Below are 20,381 nucleotides of genomic sequence, written 5' to 3'. Positions count from 1 at the left end.
CTCACGGAACTGCAGCTTGAGTGCGTTCCTTTTGTCCATCTGCAAGGACACAGCAGTCGTCAGCACGATCACAAGATTAGGCGACTACTCTTCCAGCCCACAGAATAGGACAGGTAACTTACCTGAGATAAAGCGGCTTCCCGTAAGCCTGTATTCTGTCTTCTCCTGGGAAGCGACCAGAGCGACAACATGATCGTAGCACCTTTCGGCCACAATTCGGCGGCCACGCCTGGAAAAACGCGGGTGTAAGTCGCTCACTTTTCAATTTCCTGCTCGCCACTCAAGTCAACTCAACGGAAGATGCACACTTTCGCTCTGCCACTCCTGGCACTTGCCGGCCTCGCGACGAGCACGCTAGCCGCAATCGACTGTACGTCCAATGGAGCCAACGCGCGGACTCAGCCACCATCGGGGGCCGTCGTCGTCGATGCCTCGGGAGCCTACAAGGGCAGCTACCAGACCGTGTCGGAGGGTGTGGCGAACATCCCCAACACGACGGCGGAGCACACCCTTTTCGTCTTCCCAGGCGTGTACCACGAGCAGGTTATCGTCCCGAAGTTCAACGGTCCGTTGGTGCTGCAGGGCTACACGTGCGATACCAAGTCGTACGCTGACAACCAAGTGACTGTGACCCACACCATGGCCCAGAGGGACCTCCCTGCAAACACGACCGGTGCACTCAACGCGCTGGTCAGTACGATGCTTTTCAAGTCGCGCAATGGCGTCAAGGTGTACAACCTCAACATCGCCAACCCAACTGGCAAGATCAAACAGCTCGGCCAGGCCGTCGCCACGTACGTCGACAACACCGACTACGGGTTCTACGCCTGCAACTTCACCGGCTACCAGGACACTCTGTGTGCCAACAAGGGCAAGGAGCTCTACGCCCGCTCGTACATTGCTGGCGCCGTCGACTTCGTGTTTGGTCTCCAGTCGAAGGCCTGGTTCGAGTCCTGCGACATCGAGTCGGTCGGTAAGGGCAGCATCACGGCCAACGGCAACGGCAACAGCTCCAACCTGTCCGAGTACGTCTTCAACAACGCTCGCGTGTTTGGTGCTCTCGGCAACGGAACGGCCTACCTCGGTCGTCCGTGGTACCCGTACGCTCGCGTCGTCTGGCAGAACAGCAACCTCAGCGACGTTATCAACCCGCAGGGCTGGCAGACGTGGAACAAGGACAACAACACTGGCAACGTCTACTTCAAGGAGTTCAACAACATTGGTGCAGGTGCGGCTACCGACGAGCGTGTGGCCTTCGGTGGACAGCTGACCGCGTCGGTGGACATCACCGAAATCCTCGGTAAGGACTACAAGTCGAACTGGTGGGTCGACGCCAGTTTCTTGTAGATGCCCCTTACAAAGCGTAAAGGAGGTATCCTGAAGTCTCCAGTGATAAATTCTGCTACTAGGTGACACGTTTGCTTTTGTGATTGATAAATGATAGATGTAATGCAATTTTTGCCTGACCCTGACATTCTGCCTGTACCTGTACGCTATCCTACGAGTTGCACCGTGAAATCTGCGTTGATTTTCATGACTGGGCGTTGCACGAGTGCTTGAAATTATCAGTCAAAACTAACCGTGCTTATCTTCGGGGCTACGATTCCTGTTGAAGGTGAAGAAGTCTCATGATGTCGAAGACGGCGAGAATCCTCAAGATGGAGTTACGGTGATTGTGAAGAATTGGCCGCAATTCCCCGAAGAATTGGAGGCCAACGTTGCTGGTCACATCCAGAAAAAGAAAGAGGCGAGCCGTCGCAGCCAGATACCATTCCTTCTTTCGTCGCTAAAGAGACACTTAACAATTCACTCACGATGGCACCTCGCTCAACGCGTAGCAGCCCAACGTACGTCTCCTCTTGGAACGATATATATTCCCTCTAGCTTACGTATGTACCATCCAGCTACGCGCTCCAGGCGTCGCTGCCGCATCTACCAGTTCCCTCGCTGCAAGCCACGCTGGACAAGTATCTGCTCTCAATCGAGCCACTGGTTACCAAGGTTCATACAGGACAGTTCCATTGCTACAATACTTCATGTATGATATCTACTTTCTGTAGGAGGAGCTGGAGAGAACCAAGACGCTAGTGAAGGAGTTTGGGAAGCCTGGAGGCCCAGGTGAAGATCTACAGCAGGAGCTCTTGCAAAGAGCCAAAGGACGAGACAACTGGGTAAGTGTGAAAGCGTCATCTTAGCAAAACGAAACATTCTCGGTCTCAGGGTTTGAACGCGGTTGTGTAGCTGGCGGAATGGTGGGAGCAAGTGGCGTATCTGAGTGATCCGACGCCGAATGCGTTGTTCGTCAACATGGTGACGGGTTTCGGCTCCTTCCAAGACTTTGAGAGGCCCGTCTCGCAAGCCAGAAGAGCTGCGGAGACTGTCCGCTACACGTGCGAGTATGTGGAGAGACTCAAGCGTGAACAAGTCCCCCCGGAGACGATGGGGGGACATGTACTGTGCATGAACATGTTCAAACGCCTCTTCTCCACTTGCCGCATCCCAGAGCAGCCGATGGACAGATTCAAGCGAGTGGATCCCGCCACAGTTCGCCATATCTCTGTCTTTTGCGAAGGCCGGACGTTTGTGCTTCGCGTTTACGACGCAGAGGACGAGCTGCTGACCATCGGAGACTTGGAAGTTCAGCTGCTGCATATTTTGCGGCACTCGGCGTACTTGAACGCACTTCCTGCTGCAAAGCGCCCTGATGACGCTTCTCCACAATTTGTGGGAGCTCTGACGGCTATGAGGCGCGATACGTGGGCAAAGGCGCGCCAGACCCTGGCGGACTTTGATCCGCTGAATATCCGCAGTCTTGACTCGATCGAGACGAGTCTTTTTGCGCTCTGTCTTGAGTCAACGTCGCCTGGTACGCCGTCGGAGCTCGCTCGGCAGTGTGCGGCCGCTAACGCTGGCAATCGCTGGTTCGACAAGAGCTTCCAGTACATTGTGTTTGCCAACGGGATGGTGGGCGCGAACATGGAGCACGCCAACGCGGACGCTACGGTGCTACAGTCAATGTTTCGCTGGCTCGGGGAGCGCTATCTGAACCGCAACGGCGGCTACGAGACATTCGTTGAAAGTCGCCACCACTCGCTGGAGTTCCTACCTCCCCCCGAGTTGCTACGTTGGCGCTTGCCTGAAGAGATCGTGAACAGCGTCATCCCAACAGCACTCGACGCTTTTAAGCGGGACGGGAGTAAACTGCGTATGCTGGTCGTGCGCAACAAGTCCTTCGGGAAGACCAAGCTGCGTGCAGTGAAGCTGTTCCCGGACACTTTTGTCCAAATGGCGATCCAGCTGGCAGGGTATCGAGTGTTCGGCCGAGCCGTGGCCACTTATGAGAGCGGCCACACGCGCATGTTTGTCCAAGGACGCACGGAGACCATTCGCACGGTGACAAGCGAGGTGCTTGCGTGGCTGGAGGCCCACGCTCAACGTGACGTCGACGAAGCGGAGGTCGTTGCCAAGTTGAATCGAGCCATGGCCCGCCACAAAGAGATCTCGCTCGAGGCACTGATGGGAAATGGCATCGACCGCCATTTACTCGGGCTGCAAATCGCTGCCATGCAGAAGACGGGCTCTCCGCCGGACCTGTTCACGGATCGAAGCTATGTCAGGAGTGGCGGAGGTGGCAACTTCGTGCTCTCCACTAGCAACGTGTCCGGCTACCCGTGGCTGTGGGGAGGCTTTGTGCCCATGCTCCCGCACGGCATCGGGATCTGCTATGGAAGCGAGAATGACTACCTGTCGTTCATGATCACATCGTTCGACCCAAGCGACCGCGACCAACAGCTCCCTGGCCCACCAGGACCACGTCTTCCCAGGGTGACTGCGTCTCAATTCCAGCGTGCGCTCTTCACAGCTTTCGAAGATATCTACGGACTCATCGAGCGCCACTACAAACCTGCTGCCAGAATCTGAGGAACAAGTAATCTCTACTTCAAGTACACGAGTCTAGGCCGGGCCTTTGTTTGGCCACCTAGCAAGATATATGAATTGCAAACGAACAGTTCCACCTGACAACGCAGTGGTCACCAATGCGGCGGCCGTTCTCCAGGTTCTCCACTCTGTCTGTTTGCTTGCTGTTTACCTGGTGCAGAAGAACTTATCGGCGACACGGCCGCTCGCCGATCGTTTGAGGAGCACCCGACGCCGTCTTGCAAAACTCCTCTGTCCGACGCACCCGTGGCGTCCGCAGGGTTAGCAGTCTGCGATCAGAGGCTCCAGGGGGTGGATCTTCGACTCAAGAGAGGCGACTGTTGAAAGCAAGATCGCTGATGTCCATCAAGAGGCGCCAAGTTTGACAAGCAAAGTCCCTTCACTCTCACTTCGGATCGAACGACAGCATGCGCTGGGCTGCGATCCTGCTGTCGCTCGCAGCGGTGGCGACTGCCACGGATCCGACCGAGCCGGTCGAGCCGGAAGGGGACGTCTGGGAAGATGGGCTTCTACGCTACAAGACGATCCCTCGCGACGACCAAGCTGGTTCTGTGGTGGACGCGGGGGTCCTTTCGCTGTTGGAGACCGAGCAACTCGGAGCTTACGGGTCCTCCAATCGATGCGACGTCGACGACTGGTACAGCTTGGAAATCACCATTTCGCTCTGTGTGTCGTCCAAAGAGTACAAGAAGCTGTGGGACTTTTCATGCTGGGGTCTCTCGAACGCGCCCCTGGGGGGGATCAAGTTCAAGTACACGAGCTGCCTCCTGGGGATTCCACTCAAGTTACCGTCCTGGCCCTCCGGTATCTGCGCACCTCCCCGGATCGAGGTCTTGCAGGGAACCACCGCCCCCACTGTATCGGGTGCAGTGGCGATTCGAGTGTGCCCCAAGCTCGATTGTGCGCAGCAATCGACGGATATCGTGGTCTCGTCCCTGACGAACGTCAACGACCTCGTTCCGGCGTCGATCAAGAACACGATGGATTGCTCCTATCTGCAGAAGTCCATTTCGGTGCTGGGGAGCTACAACACGTGCTCGTGCCAATGTCCAGACATCTCCACTGAGGTCTACGGGGTTTGCACGTGTCCGTCCGTGTCGACACTCGTGAATGGCGTTTGCACGTGTCCGTCGACGTCGACGTTCCAGGACGGACAGTGCAAGTGTTCGGGCGGTCAGAGCCTCGTCAACGGCAAGTGTACGTGTCCATCGACCTCAACACTTCAAGGAGGCGTTTGCAAATGCCCGCTAGGCCAGGAGCTGACCAGTGGCAAGTGCGTGACCACGTGCTACTGGAAGTCTAACAACGCGGGCTTTGACTGCGGCTGGCGGAGTTGTGACAAGTCTTCGCTCAAGTTGAGAGACGACTGTGGCGTGACTGCTCCGTCCACGATGAGCAACTTGATCCAGACCGTTTGGGGGAACCCTCTGGTTGCGATTAGCGCTACGAAAGTAGGCGAAGCCTTTGGCCTGACGAAGAAATCGGCGTGGAAGGATTACTGCGGGGGCCCCAGTGTACTCGAGAACCAGATCACGTTCAGCACGTTTGGCGTGTACGACCTGCTGATGAATGCAGTCGATTATGGGGACTCTGCCAAGTGCACTGGCTGCGTTGCCGTCGTCGACAGCTACCCGCCTACTGCTCGCACCAAGTGCCAGACGACCACGACGCAGACCACTCCGGCGCTGTACTCGGTTGCGAACCTCGCCAACGCAATCAGTGAGGAAGTCAAGTTTACTTCGTTCTACAGCAGCGACAACATCGCGAACAACGGCGCGTACGATGCGACCAGTGGAGCGAACGAGCGCTGCGACGACAAGTCGGCCAAGATGAGGGATTTCTTCGGGGGCACCTCGTTGAATTTGAGCTCCATCGACGCCAAATGCTTCGGCAATGACTTTCTGAATCGGCTGCTGGATACGGCACCATCCGTCAACCTCCTCAAGTCGTGCACTGCGAGCGACCTGAGCGCGTTGCAGTGCACGCGGTGCTGCTCCAAGGCGCGGAAGCTGAAAGAGTACGTCTACGACTTCAAATGTGGCACCACGCTCGCAGATACCGAAAAGAAGATCTCAGCGTCGGGGGATGAATGCGGGTTTGAGCACTGCCTCACCGTCCCAAGCACTTTGCTGGTCACCGTGAAGACTGGCATCAAGGCAGCTATAGCGTCAGCGACCGCCACGGTACTGGGTGGGCTACTGCCACCTGTGGCAGCAGACAGCAAGACGATTCATCGCACAATTACGTGCACGACATTCAACAAGGGCTGCTCGTACTCAGCGACGCTGGGCTCGTTGTTCGATCGGTCGCTGTCGTGGGGCGTGAACATCTCAGGCTCGTACAATGTGAGCAACTACGTGTACTGGCGCTACTCCATCAATACGGAGAACTGGAATGCGTGGAATGACTCGGCCACGCTCACGTTCCTCGACGCCAACAGCACTGTGTTCGTGGAGGCATGGACCCACTGTGGACGAGCATTCCAGGACATTTTCAAGGTGATTCTGCACCCGCATAGCCCACACAATGCCTGCGCAGCCTTCAGTCAAATGTGGACGGAAAACTCGCCCACGCCGCGCTCGTCGGAGTCCCGCATGTGCTCGTATCCAGGCAGCGATTTCGTCATGATGACGTTCAAGTATGACAGCGAAGCTAACACTACGCAAGACGCCAGCTCAGTCAACGGCAAGTATACAGGGGTGAAATGCTACTTGAAATTGGCAGAAGGGGGCGCTCTCGACCAGGTCAAGGAGACTGAATTGGCCCTACCTTCAAGCGCAGGCAGCCGCATCCAGATCTCCAAGCAGCTAGCACTCGAGCTGGTGCACGACCCCACGACGGCCACGACTACCGACGTGAAGGTGCGGTGCGATTTCACCTTCACGCACTATAATGCCACAACGACAGAGCTCGAGTCATGCGCCAACACGTTCACTATCACTGATTGCGACCGTCCCGAATTGAGGCTAACCGGCTCAGAAGTGTGCAAGATCAACGAGTGCAAGTCGCCAAGTGGCACTCCAGGTCCGTTCGAAGCCTGCAATGGTAGTGTGTTCACTACGGCGGTCAATTCGTCCCAGTTGGTGACGCAAGTGAAGCCTGTGAAGGGGGAATGCTGTCGGGATTGTAGCTCGACTCTGACTTGCGCAAAGTTGACTGAGTCGGCTTCGACGGATGGTGTGAAGCGGTGCGAGCCGTCAAAACCACTTGGAGCCGTGATGGCAAGTGCACTGAGCGTTGGCAGCCAAAGCTTGTTGTCGAATTCCACAGCGTTGGTGGGTCTGCTAGTTGCGAGTGCGGGGTGTTGTGTCCTGGCGTTGTTGGTGATGAAGCACCGAGCGGCGAATGCGGCTCCCCCAACGAGTGAGCTGGACGATTTACTCGTCTCCCTCCTCAGTTAAAATGGTCCGCGGTGTGTGTCCACGAAGCTGCATGTCACGAGTTTCTTCTTGCATTGAATCATAAAATCAATTAGTTGTGTCTTGGTGCTCCAACACGCGGCTGGTTTGCGTTATGACCAATACTGCTGCGGTCTCTGGGGATGACGGCGCTCTCCGTCCACTATTGCTGACAGCATGTCGACGGTCGGTGCCCACTCCTCCGCAAGGCCATACTTTCGCCAAATACGTTCGTAGTCCTTGGGACTTAAACGCGAGTCTTGTGCTCGCATGTGGTCGATGATTTTGGTCACGAGTTCAGGTCGCTTCATCTTCATCGCCGTATCCACAGCTACCGGACAATCTCGCGCGTGCAGGATCACATCGTCGCTGAGCATCGCCTCCACTAATTCCAGCGTCTGATCGTCCTCGTTCGCAGCACAGAGAGCTCTGAACGCAGCCAGACGAGCGAATGGCTTCGGAGTCACTCTGTGCTCTTTGAAGTAGTCCAGCATCTCCACGCAGTCGCCAATACGCTGGTACTGAGCCATCGCCACAAGAAGCTTCGTCACAACGTTGACCGTGAGACCTGATCCTCCAGCTTTCCAGATATCATCGAAAACCTCGAGTGCGAGGGATACGTCCGCCGGTATGGCTGGGGTGTCATGCACCGTTTGCAAGCTTTCTTGTCTCTCGAACGACAGACCTTGCGCTCGTGGGGTTTCTCGCTCCGACAGCAGCAAGTGTGAGGGGATTCTCTGCTCAGAGGACTCGCCACGCAGCCAGAACTGCTTACGAATACGCCAGTACGATGCACGATCCGGGAGCTCGAGTGAGAGCTCAAGTGCGGTGTGCCAGTTCGAGAATGAGAGCTTCCAGTTGTTCTGCATCATCTCCTCACAAAGCTGGACGGCTTCGATGGTATCTCCCAGTGTCTTTGCGTAGTGCTCGATGAGTTCCTGATAACATGGGACACTGTCGTTCTGCATGCGCTTTGCATTGTCGTGCAGCATTCGTCTAGCTTTCTCCATGGATCCGCATCGAATGTGTCCCAATGTCACCAGACTGTACGTGAAAGAGCTCCACTTTACCTGTTGGTGTTTCATATCGTCGGCAAGCGTGAGCAGGTCATCCAATCGTTGAATCTGCAGGAGTGCGTCCAGGGCCGCATTGCAGGCAAAGGTGCTCCATTTCGCCTTGTGATCGCCAAACAGCTCCAGACCGCGGACTGTCAGACCCTCGTCCCCACTTCGAGTGTGCGCCATGACCACCGTACCCAAAGCCGCACTACTCAACTCTGGCTCCAGACTTTTCGGCATGTCCTCGAACACGTGGATGGCTTCACCCCACTGTTCGTTCTTGCCGCACGCGATCAGCACCATTGCATAGGAGTCACTTGAAGGCTTCATACCTTCATCTTGCATCATTGACAAAGCATCCAACGCTAGGTCTGACTGGGAAGACTTGTCCGCAAAGCTGAGAAGAGCTTCAAATGCGAACTTCGAAACGTGCACTCCCCGATCATGCGCGTCGAACAGCATCCCGTACACTCCGTGTTCACTTGGTTGCACTTGGAACATTTCAGCTGCGTTAATGTCTTTCTTGGCTCCCTCGGGTGCCAGCAAGCGTTGGAATATGCTAGCAGCCCAATCCTGCCGATCTAACTTGGTGGCTGCATCCATCGCCCACCCGAATACCCACGGCTTTTGAGTGTAAGTTCCCTCGTACATGTTCTCGAAGGCATGCAGCGCTAGGCTAAACTCCTCCGCTTCGCAGAAGAGATTGAAAGCAGCCAGGGCTGCAAACGGCTTCAAGGATACGTTTTGCTTCTCGGAGTAGCGCAGCACCTCGGCACAATCGTAGACGCGCTTGTGCTTCGCCATTGTCCCCAGGAGTGTAGAGGCTGTATGCTCCGTCAGCCCCACACCTCCATTGTTCCTTATCGCTTCGAACCGCTCCCGAACTAGCAACACATCTGAGACTCGTGCCGGCCTGTCAGTCGGTGGGCGTTTAACTTGTGTACCGCTTGAACCACGCTGCAGTGTCAGCTCCTTGCCCTCTGTCCGGCTGGTCGCGGTGACAACCCAGCTTAAGGACGTACCATGCAGTTTTGAGCGCATATTCTCCGGCATGGACTCGTACAATGTCAGAACATCACCCCACCGTTCGCTCGCTCCATACGCGTTCAGCACCGATCCGTACACGTCAAGCGAAACATTCATGCCTTCACTCTGCATGATGGAAAAGATGTCCTGTACTAGCTCTGAGTCCTCTGATCGGTCCGCGAAAATGATAAGGGAACGAAGTGCGAGCTTTGAAAGTTTCACTCCTCGGTCACGAGCGACTCGCATCATAGCGTGAACCCCCTTTCCACTTGTTTCCACTTGATGGTCCTTGAATGCGTCGCCATCATTGAGTAAGCGTCGAAAAACAGATAGGACAAGCTCCTCTCGGTTTAATTTGACCGCTGCTTCCAACGCCCGACCGTATACCCATGGAGGTAAAGCAAACTTGCCTGTTGATAGCGTCTCAAATAATGACAATGCCGCTTCAAATCTGCCAGCATCGCATAAAGAGCGGAAAGCAGCGCTCTGGGAAGACTTGTCGAGAGAGAGATCTTGTGCTTGGCAGTAGCGAAGCAACTCCTCGCTTTCATCGACTCTTTTACTTTTTGCAAAAGTCGAGAGAAGCGTTGATAACTTTCTCTCTTTCGCCTCAACATCATTAGATTCTCGAACGTCATTCAAGGGCGTCAGCGGTTGGGCTGCTTCCGTGTTGTCCGTCTGGATTTTGAGCTCTATCTGTTCGGGATCACCCCGAGGTAACGGCACAGGTTGGTTGGGCAGCTCATCTTGGATCGACAGAAGCAAGCGGGACGGGATCAACGCTTCAGTTGATCTGCCACACAGCCGCAATTGCTTGCGAAAATTCCAGTACGTTGCTCGATCTGGGAGCTGGAGCGCGAGCTCAAGCGCGTTAGCCCAATCCGAGACATCTAGATCAGCATAGTTCTGCATCATATCAGCGTACGCCTGACAGGCTTCAAGACAATCTCCACGCTCCTTGGAGAAATATGAAACCAATTCACGGTAACATTCCACGCCGCTATTCTCCATGTCCATGGCGCTAGCCTGAAGCATCTGCTTCGCTTTACCAGCAGAGCCGCTTTCGATATACGCCATAGTCACCATCTTGTACGTGAACGCGCTCCACTTGACACCGTTGCGTTTCATCTCCTCAGCAAGATCAAACAACTTCTCAAACTGCCGCGTCTTCAGTAGCGCCTCCAGAGATGCGTCACACGGGAAGCTGCTCCACTTTCCCTTTTGGTGCTGATAGAAAATCTCCAAACCGCGCTCCACCATCTCTTCACGCCCACTTCGAGTGTGCGCTCTGACCACCAAACTCAACGGCCTGCTGTACAGTTTCTCGCGTAAATGCTCCGGCATTTCTTCATAAACTTTCACTAAATCCGTCCATTGATCGCACTTACCACACGCCTCCATCACCGACGCATACACATCCGTCGTCACTTGCATCTCTTCCTTTTTCATGGAACTCACAACGTCCATCGCCAATTCCGCGTCCCCCGCTCGATCTGCAAAAATCACAATAGACCGAAGAGCGAACTCGCTCAACCGGTCACCGCTTTCTCCAACTTCCTTCATCAAATCGTGCACGCCGCCCGAAAACTTGAATTTGGTCTTGGCCACCAACATTTGACAAATTTCGGTCACGACTTCGGGTCGCTTCATTTTCGTTGCCGCTTGGAGCGCCCTCCCCACCATCCAGGGCTTCAATTGGACGCCGTCTCGGCTCAATTCCTTGAACAATTGCAGTGCCGGTTGGAACTCTTGTGCATCGCACAAAGTCCGGAATGCCGAGATTCGCGCCGAAATTTCAGGTTTCACATTGTGCTCGCGACAGTAGCGGAGCAGCCCCACGCAGTCGTCTAGGCGCTTCTGCTTGGCGAAATTTGACAACAGCGTGGTGGCCTCGTAGTCAGTGAGGTCGACGCCTCGAGCCTCCTGCGCGATGACTTTTGCGGTCGATGTGGCGTCCGTGATGGTGTTTTTGAGACGGTGGAGCAGCGTTTCGGTATTGTCATTTTGTTGCGAGAAGTTGCGGGTGGTCGCCGTGCGGCCGATTAGCAGCTGCAGGGGTGCTAAGCAGCGCTGGAAGGGTCTGCGACGAGTGCTGGGACGGACGGTACGATGCACTAGCGGAAGCACGAGACGGCCGCGGACCGACAGCATGGCTGCTGCTGTGTTTGTGCACAGCCAACAGAATGTGACATTATAATGTGAAAGTTCGGTTGGAATATTTCGCCTAGACCGCTTCAACATACGGTATCACTTGCGATTGTGGCACGACCAGCGTGCCATCTTTAATCGGAGTGTTGGTACCGCAGCATGTGAACCGTCAGTGCTGATGGTACACGGCGTATCATAGACGCCTGGACTTGCACTCTGCTGCGGCGCTGAGTGAACTTGCTATTCAACCTCATTTTCAAACTTCCTGCCTAGCCACCAAACCGATTCAAGGAGCCAAGTAATGGAAGACTCAGCCGCTTTGAAGGGACTAAGTTTCGCGTCTGGGGCGGGGTTGATGATGGAAGGCCCTGAAGTGCTGCACGACTTGATCGCGGCCAAGATGGAGGCAGCTACGGCTCGAGCTCTGCCAGAAGTGAAAGTTCGCTTTGTCAACTTGTCGGTGGCCGCTGACATCTCAGTCGCGGACAAGAACGACGCCAAGAACGAGCTGCCCACGATGCTGAACGAGATCAAGAAGATGGTCGCTCCGTCCGGTAAACAGACCGTCCGCAAGGAGATTTTGAAGAATGTCACCGGGGCGTTCAAATCGAGGAAGATCACGCTGCTCTTGGGCCAGCCTGGATCGGGCAAGTCGTCGCTTATGAAGGTGCTCGGTGGTCGATTCCCCATGAAGAAGAACATCGCTGTAGAAGGTGACATCCTCTTCAATGGTGTGTCACGAAAAACGCTCCTCAACCGACTGCCTCAGATCGTGTCGTACGTGAGTCAACGTGACAAGCATCACCCTCTGCTGACTGTGAACGAGACGCTGAAATTCGCACACGAAGTCTCTGGTGGCGAGTTCTTACGCGAAGCTGAGGAAGCCCAAAGGAACGATCCCCAACGTGCAAATGTAGAGGCACTTGACGCATTGAAGGCCATTTCAACGCAGTACCCAGGCGTTGTTGTCGAGCAGTTCGGACTTCAGATGTGCCAGGACACGATCGTAGGCGACGCCATGACGCGGGGCGTCTCTGGGGGTGAGCGTAAGCGAGTGACCACAGCTGAAATGGAGTTCGGCATGAAGAGCGTGACGCTCATGGACGAGATCAGTACGGGTCTGGACAGTGCCGCGACATTTGACATCATCAAGACGCAGCGCAGCGTCGCGAGGAAACTCCACAAGACGGTGGTCATCGCGCTCCTGCAGCCTTCACCGGAAGTCTTCGCGCTGTTCGACGATGTCATGGTTCTGAACGAAGGAGAAGTCATGTACCATGGGCCCTGCAACCGAGTGCAGGGCTACTTCGAAGAGCTGGGGTTCTCGTGTCCGCCGGGACGTGATCTTGCCGACTTTTTGTTGGATCTGGGGACATCGCAGCAGGATCGCTACGAAGTCAACTCTTACCAGAAGAACCACCCGCGCCTAGCATGTGAGTTTGCGGAGTGCTTCCGGCAGTCTCAGATTCATCAAGAAACGCTTGCCGAACTTGCAGCTCCGCCTGACCCTATCGCCCTTCAAAACGCGAAAAATCGTCTGGAAAAAGTGCCCGAGTTCCAGCAATCGTTCCTGAAGAGTATGCAGACGCTGCTCAGACGGCAGGTGATGGTGTTGTATCGGAACAGGCCCTTCGTTATCGGCCGAGTGGTGATGATTGTGGTCATGGGCCTCTTGTACTCGACGGTCTTCTACGACTTCAAGCCGACAGAGGTCTCCGTTGTCATGGGCGTGCTCTTCGCTACCATCCTCTTCCTCTCCATGGGGCAGTCGTCGCAGGTTCCGACTTACATCGCAGAGCGCGACATCTTCTACAAGCAGCGCAGTGCGAATTTCTTCAGCACCAAAGCGTACGTGCTGGCAACGTCAGCCAGCCAAATCCCTCTGGTTTTGGCCGAATCGGTCATCTTCGGCGTCATGGTGTACTGGATTTGTGGCTTTGAGGCTGACGCGTTGCGGTTCACCGTCTTCGAGGCCATTCTCTTCCTGACGAACTTGGCTATGGGCATGTGGTTCTCCTTCCTGGCGGCGATTAGTGCCAATGCCAACGTTGCGGCGCCGATGGGCATCGTGTCTCTCCTGGTCTTCATCATCTTCGCGGGCTTCATCGTCACAAAGGACAACATCCCGAACTTCCTCATCTGGGGCCACTGGATCAGCCCCATGAGCTGGAGTCTCCGAGCGCTCGCTATCAACCAATATCGCGCGGACACGTTCGATGTGTGCGTGTATGAAGACGTCGACTATTGTGTGACGTACGGGGTCACCATGGGCGAGTACAACCTCAAGCTTTTCGGCATGGAGACGGACAAGGTGTGGATTCTCTACGGCATCGTCTACACGTTCGCGAGTTATCTCGTCTTCATGTTCCTCTCGTACCTCGGCTTGGAGTACCTTCGCTTCGATGCACCAGAAAACGTCGATGTATCGGAGTCTGTGTGTGAAGAGGACGCGTACGCTCTGGTTGAGACGCCCAAGAATGCCCGGGAACTGAATGAAGTGGATACCTGCGCAGTAGAGATCGACAGTCGTGAGAAGCACAGCGTCGAGCCTGTGACAGTGGCCTTCCAGGATTTGAGGTACTCTGTCCCGGACCCGCACAACCCAAAGCAATCGCTGGAGCTGCTAAAAGGTATCAGTGGCTTCGCGCTTCCTGGATCAATCACGGCTCTCATGGGCTCCTCGGGAGCTGGCAAAACCACGTTGATGGACGTGATCGCTGGCCGCAAAACCGGCGGCAAGATCACTGGTAAAATCCTCTTGAACGGATACGAGGCCAGCGATCTAGCGATCCGCAGGTCAACTGGTTATTGCGAGCAGATGGATGTGCACTCGGAGGCAGCAACCTTCCGAGAAGCACTCACTTTCAGCTCCTTCCTGCGTCAAGACAGCTCAGTGCCGGCCACCACCAAGTACGATTCCGTGAACGAGTGCATCGAACTTCTCGGCTTGGAGGATATCGCAGACCAAATCATCCGCGGCAGCTCGATGGAGCAGATGAAGCGGCTAACGATCGGAGTGGAGCTTGCGGCGCAGCCCAGCGTGATTTTCTTGGATGAGCCTACGAGCGGCTTAGACGCGCGGTCGGCGAAGCTGATCATGACGGGCGTGCGAAAAGTGGCGGACTCCGGCCGCACGATTATCTGTACGATCCACCAGCCTTCTTCAGACGTCTTCGCCTTGTTCGATAGCTTGTTGCTGCTCAAACGCGGCGGCGAGACCGTCTTCTTCGGTGACTTGGGGGTGAACTGCCGCAATCTGATCGACTACTTTGAGGGCATTGCTGGTGTTTCATCTCTACCGACAGGCTACAACCCGGCCACTTGGATGTTGGAGTGCATCGGGGCCGGAGTTAGCACCGGAGCTGCCACCGCCGACTTTGTCGAGGTTTTCAAGGAGAGCTCGACCAAACAGCTACTGGATGCAAACATGGCAAAGGAAGGCATCACTGTCCCGTCGCCAGACTTCCCGGAGATGATCTTTGGCAAGAAACGTGCTGCCAACTCCGTCACTCAGATGAAATTCGTTGTCACTCGCTTCATCCAAGCGTACTGGCGCACGCCGTCGTACAACCTGACGCGGATTCTTGTGTCCGTGTTCCTGGGGTTGGTCTTCGGTTTGGTGTTCGTCGACGCGACATACACGACGTACTCCGGCCTGAATTCAGGCGTCGGCCTGATCTACATGGCTGCGCTCTTCAATGCATTCGTGTCGTTCGAGAGCGTCATGCCTGTGGTATTCACGGACCGAGCCTCCTTCTACCGCGAGCGTGCTTCGCAGACATACAACGCCTTCTGGTACTTCGTGGGCTCGACCATCGTGGAAATCCCGTACTCCTTCGCCAGTGGCTTGTTCTTCACGGTTGTGTTCTACCCGATGGTGGGCTTCAAGGGTTTCGACACTGCTGTGGTGTACTGGCTGGCGTACTCGATGATGACCTTGATGCAAGTTTACCAAGGTCAGATGCTCGCATTTGTGTTCCCGACGGAGGAAGTGGCGATTGTCGCCGGCTATCTTCATGATGTTCATGGGGTTCACGCCCCCAGCTAGCACGATCCCGTCAGGTTACACGTGGCTGTACAAGATTTCTCCTCTCAAGTACCCGTTATCCACCATGGTGTCGCTCGTTTTCGCTGACTGCGACCAGCTTCCTCAGTGGGATGATACTCTTGGTGCCTACACCAACGTTGGCTCGCAGCTTGGCTGCCAACCGATGGCGAATGCTCCAGTGACGGTGGGCCACACGACGCTCAAGGAGTACACGGAAGATCACTTCGGCATGAAGCATGACAGGATTGCTCGCAACTTCGCTGTTATCATCGGAATCACAGCGCTGTATCGCGTCTTGGGACTGCTGGCGCTGCGCTTCATCAACCACCAAAAGCGGTAGACGCTGGTGTAGGCATCGATGAGCTAGCATTCTTGTGGTTCCTCTTTTCTAACTTCACATTGACAATACATTTTCAGTTTCCTCCTTTCGCTGGTATCAGTAAGACGGTGCTCTTGCTTGATCGCTCTGTGGCCTAGCCTACCTCGTGAAGAGTGACGGAAAGAACCCCATGATCCCCTTGCTTGAGCTTTTGTCACCACCACGGCATCATTGGAAGATTTCGCTGCTGGCTTCGACGTGGCTGCTGGGTCCGTGATCATCGTGTTCGGGTCTGCAACCAGCAACTAGTGCGCACGATTTTGTAATTCTTTGCAGACAGTTTGTCTCGATACTCATTATGTCTACGGCAACTCGCACCTATCGCTTCAAGAACGACGAGATGTGGTTAATGAATCCGCTGACGGAGCTTCTCACTGACGTTTCCTGTTCAGCACCGTCCATTTGTTCGGGGCTCGGTGTGGTTTCTGTCTTTGCCATCTTGGTTCGAGTTGAGGGCTGCATCGACCGCCGTGCAGTATGAGGTCCTTGCAGCGACATCAACCTTATGCATGAACCACCCTCCACAAGGACGCCACATCGATTTTGAACACCGTCGGCTGTCAAAGTCCCGTTTGACTGCAGGGCACATGACAGTACTGCCCACGTATTTGCATCCTACTCGGCTAGATCTTCATGCATTCATTGATAGGTTTAGTTGTACGTCTCCAGATACTCCCGAAATGCCGTCCACTTGACCCAAGGTCCCCATTCACATCCATTGGCTTTTATCAACCCCCAAAGCAATTCCTCGCTCTCGCCATCACAAAGACGCAATTCAAGCCGCACTTGACACTTGGATCATGAGCAAACCGGTCCTTGATCCCAAATACTTTTCCTATCTTCCACTAGAGCCCCAAGATCTTCAGCTGTGCGTGGACCCAGTTCACGGAATTGATTTGAGTGCGCCGTGGAACTTGCACAACCAGCGCGTCGTCTGCGTCTTTCCCGTAAGCACGCAACATAGCCGATGATCCAAGAGCCTGCGCCGCAACACCATCGCTGGAGTACACTTTGGGGTCGGAAGCAGCAACCCCTGAGAGATGACTGCCATTATAGATCTTCTTCACTGCATTCCGCAGCTTCTCAACGGTATTTTCTTCAGTAAGAGGGACGGACGCTGCGGCGGAGAACGCATTGCCAGTGTCGACAGCCACTAACTTGAACCAGACCTTCGGAACTCAAACGATGAGCGGGTTTTGCTTTGAGCTGACCAATGTATCAAGCAGCAGTGGCCTCGCGCCACAATTATCAAATACATGAGGTGATTGTGCTGGGCGTCGTTGGCTTCGTCCGGACGCTGCTAGGCAAGTACTGCTCGGAAACGATCAATGCCCTCCATCTCCTCATGCTTCATGGAAATCCCCTTCCCAGGCGCTTACGTTCCACCCGCGACACGGTACGAGACTTTGCACGTCATCGTCTCGTTGGCAATTCTCGAATGGGAAGAAATCGTTTACTACAGGAGAGACAGACAGGCATCCACGTACGAATTGGCATTCGCTATCGTACAGTCACGATGAAGCGCTCTGTGGCTTTTGATCAGGTATTTGCCGGTATCTCTATATCATGGGCTCTGTCTCGCTACTTCATCGGACGACCTTGGCATCCTATAGTTTTGCGCCTTGTCGGACGCGTCTGGCGCGAATTGTGCCATCAGCACGAGGATGTGGGTGAGAAGTAGGATGTGCTGCAGTGGTTCTATGACGACCGACAGCGCGTGCTTCGGTAACGGGCTCAGCGAGATCTCCGAGATCGAGCGCATCAAGGACGCAATGAGGTTCTGCAAGCTTCCTCCTCGTCCATCTCATAGCATTGATATGAGATGGCCACTGCTACTCACTAAAGAAATGCATTGAACGTTGCAGCATAAAACATCGGTGGTCGAAAACGACTTAACCCTTGAGGCGGCTTGGTGGCAGCGCAGCGGAGCCGTGCTGGGTCGTGGTTTCAGTTCTCGAGCACGACGCGGTAGCGCACCGTGCCATCACGCACCATCTTGATACCTTCGTTCGCCTTGCTCATGGGGAGCTTCTGGATCACCGCACGCACGTTCTTCTTGGACGCCACCTCCAGCATGTCCTTGATGTTCTGGATGCTGCCAATGTTGCTGCCCACGAACTTGGCGCCCTTCGCCACCACGCCAAAGGCGTTGAACTTGATGTCGTCGTTCGGCAGACCCACCATGATGCACGAGCCGCGCACAGCCAGGAAGCTCAGGAACTTCGTGAACGGCATGTTGTCGGCGTTCGCGCAGATCAGCAGCACGTCGACCGATCCAGCGGCCGCAGCAGCCTGCTTGTCATCCGTGTACACCACGAACTCCGTCGCGCCCAGAGCACGCACCTCGGCCTCCTTGTTGGCCGAACGGGAGAAGGCAACGACAGCGTCGGCGCCCATGGCGTTGGCGAACTGGATGCCAAGGTGGCCAAGACCACCAATGCCGACAACGCCGACACGCTTGCCGGGCTTGACGCCAGCTTCCTTGAGAGGCGTGAACACGGTGGTACCGGCACACAACAACGGCGCCGCCACATCGGATGGTAGGTTTCCGGGGATCGTGAAAGCGTACTCGTGAGCCACACGCACGTAGTCAGCGTATCCGCCGTACGTAATGGCACCGTCACTCTTGTACACGTCGTCGTACGTCCAAACTCGGCTGGCACAGTAGGCGTCGTCTCCGCTGGCGCACTCCTTGCACGGGGCGCTAGGGTCCTTGTTCAGACACGCCCAAACCTGGGCGCCCACACCCACACGGTCGCCGACCTTGAAGCCCTTCACCTTGTCACCAGCGAGCGTCACCTCGCCCACGATCTCGTGACCCACCACGCACGGGTACGTGGTCTGGCCCCATCCGCTGTCCATCGTGTGCAGGTCGGAGCCGCAGATGCCGCAGTGCGAGATCTTGATCTCGATATCTTCAGGGCCCAGCGGACGGGACTGGTACTGCCAGGGCTTGACTTCCTCGCTCTTGCCGAAGCACGCGTACGCGTGGATGGTGCGTGGTCCAGTCGACATGATCGGTACTTGAGGTCTTCTTCGTTCTTGGTGCTTGTGCGTCCTGCGTGGCAGATTTCAGAATGAGCTAGCAACCACCAAGGACCAAATTCCCGAGTACTGTAGCTGCTGGAACCCATTACAAGTGACCGCACATCACTCAGACTGCCTTTTCGTATCCTGGAAACGCTGCTTGGGTGTTCTTGAAGCAGAACCCGTCGTCGCAAGAAATGAGATCCATTCGAAGGCTTGTAGCATTGATTTACTCGCTACGTCTTAGTTCTCGAGCACGACGCGGTAGCGCACCGTGCCGTTGCGCACCATGTCGATGCCCTCGTTCACCTTGGACATCGGCAGCTTCTGGATCACCGCACGCACGTTCTTCTTGGACGCCACCTCCAGCATGTCCTTGATGTCCTGGATGCTGCCAATGTTGCTGCCCACGAACTTGGCGCCCTTTCCCACCACGCCAAAGGCGTTGAACTTGATGTCGTCGTTCGGCAGACCCACCATGATGCACGAGCCGCGCACAGCCAGGAAGCTCAGGAACTTCGTGAACGGCATGTTGTCGGCGTTCGCGCAGATCAGCAGCACGTCGACCGATCCAGCGGCCGCAGCAGCCTGCTTGTCATCCGTGTACACCACGAACTCCGTCGCGCCCAGAGCACGCACCTCGGCCTCCTTGTTGGCCGAACGGGAGAAGGCAACGACAGCGTCGGCGCCCATGGCGTTGGCGAACTGGATGCCAAGGTGGCCAAGACCACCAATGCCGACAACACCGACACGCTTGCCGGGCTTGACGCCAGCCTCCTTGAGAGGCGTGAACACGGTCGCACCCGCGCACAGGAGCGGCGCAGCAACGTCCGACGGCAGGTTGTCCGGGATCTTGAAGGCGTACTCGTTAGCGACGCGAACGTAGTCAGCGTATCCGCCGTACGAAGTGGCTCCGTCGTTCTTGTACGTGTCGTTGTAGGTCCAGACCTTGTGCGCGCAGTAGGCGTCGTCGCCGCTGGCGCACTCCTTGCACGGGGCGCTAGGGTCCTTGTTCAGGCACGCCCAAACCTGGGCACCCACACCCACACGGTCGCCGACCTTGAGGTCCTTCACCTTCTCGCCGGCCAGAGTCACCTCGCCCACGATCTCGTGGCCCACCACGCACGGGTACGTCGACGGACCCCATCCGCTCTCCATCGTGTGCAGGTCGGAGCCGCAGATACCGCAGTGGGAAATCTTGATCTCGACATCCTCGTCGCCCAGCGGACGGGACTGGTACTGCCAGGGCTTGACTTCCTCGTCCTTGCCGAAGGCGGCGTAGGCGTTGATGGTTCTCGGGGCGGTGGACATCGTTGCTGTTGTCTGCTGCTGTGAAGTTGGTGGCAAATTGCAAAGTG

General features: G+C 55.7%; 4 protein-coding genes across 5 annotated transcripts; 3 read left to right on the top strand and 1 right to left on the bottom strand.

Moving 5' to 3' along the window:
• Nucleotides 1-300: 300 nt before the first annotated feature.
• On the top strand, nt 301-1,347 carry KRP23_10982 (Pectinesterase; the record flags this gene model as incomplete). The annotated part of the gene is made up of 1 exon (XM_067881486.1): nt 301-1,347. The coding sequence occupies one exon, from the start codon at nt 301-303 to the stop codon at nt 1,345-1,347; it is 1,047 nt and encodes a 348-aa protein (XP_067740791.1).
• Nucleotides 1,348-1,815: 468 nt separating this feature from the next.
• On the top strand, nt 1,816-3,921 carry KRP23_10981 (Peroxisomal carnitine O-octanoyltransferase; the record flags this gene model as incomplete). The annotated part of the gene is made up of 4 exons (XM_067881485.1): nt 1,816-1,847; nt 1,905-2,001; nt 2,061-2,171; nt 2,242-3,921. The coding sequence occupies 4 exons, from the start codon at nt 1,816-1,818 to the stop codon at nt 3,919-3,921; spliced, it is 1,920 nt and encodes a 639-aa protein (XP_067740790.1).
• Nucleotides 3,922-4,346: 425 nt separating this feature from the next.
• On the top strand, nt 4,347-7,340 carry KRP23_10980 (uncharacterized protein; the record flags this gene model as incomplete). The annotated part of the gene is made up of 1 exon (XM_067881484.1): nt 4,347-7,340. The coding sequence occupies one exon, from the start codon at nt 4,347-4,349 to the stop codon at nt 7,338-7,340; it is 2,994 nt and encodes a 997-aa protein (XP_067740789.1).
• A 110-nt stretch (nt 7,341-7,450) lies between these two features.
• KRP23_10979 lies at nt 7,451-11,572 on the bottom strand (the record flags this gene model as incomplete). 2 transcript variants are annotated; one of them, XM_067881481.1, is made up of 1 exon in its annotated part: nt 7,451-11,572. In XM_067881481.1, the coding sequence occupies one exon, from the start codon at nt 11,570-11,572 to the stop codon at nt 7,451-7,453; it is 4,122 nt and encodes a 1,373-aa protein (XP_067740787.1). The 2 variants fall into 2 exon arrangements, with proteins under 2 accessions (XP_067740787.1, XP_067740788.1); XM_067881482.1 differs by having other exon boundaries at nt 7,451-7,867.
• Between the last annotated feature and the right edge of the window lie 8,809 nt (nt 11,573-20,381).

The sequence above is a fragment of the Phytophthora ramorum genome (assembly GCF_020800215.1).
Source record: "Phytophthora ramorum isolate Pr-102 chromosome Unknown Phyram_PR-102_s0011, whole genome shotgun sequence".
Classification (NCBI taxonomy): Eukaryota; Oomycota; class Peronosporomycetes; order Peronosporales; family Peronosporaceae; genus Phytophthora; species Phytophthora ramorum.
Note: the sequence above shows the minus strand (reverse complement) of the source record. Positions and strands in the feature narration are given on the sequence as shown.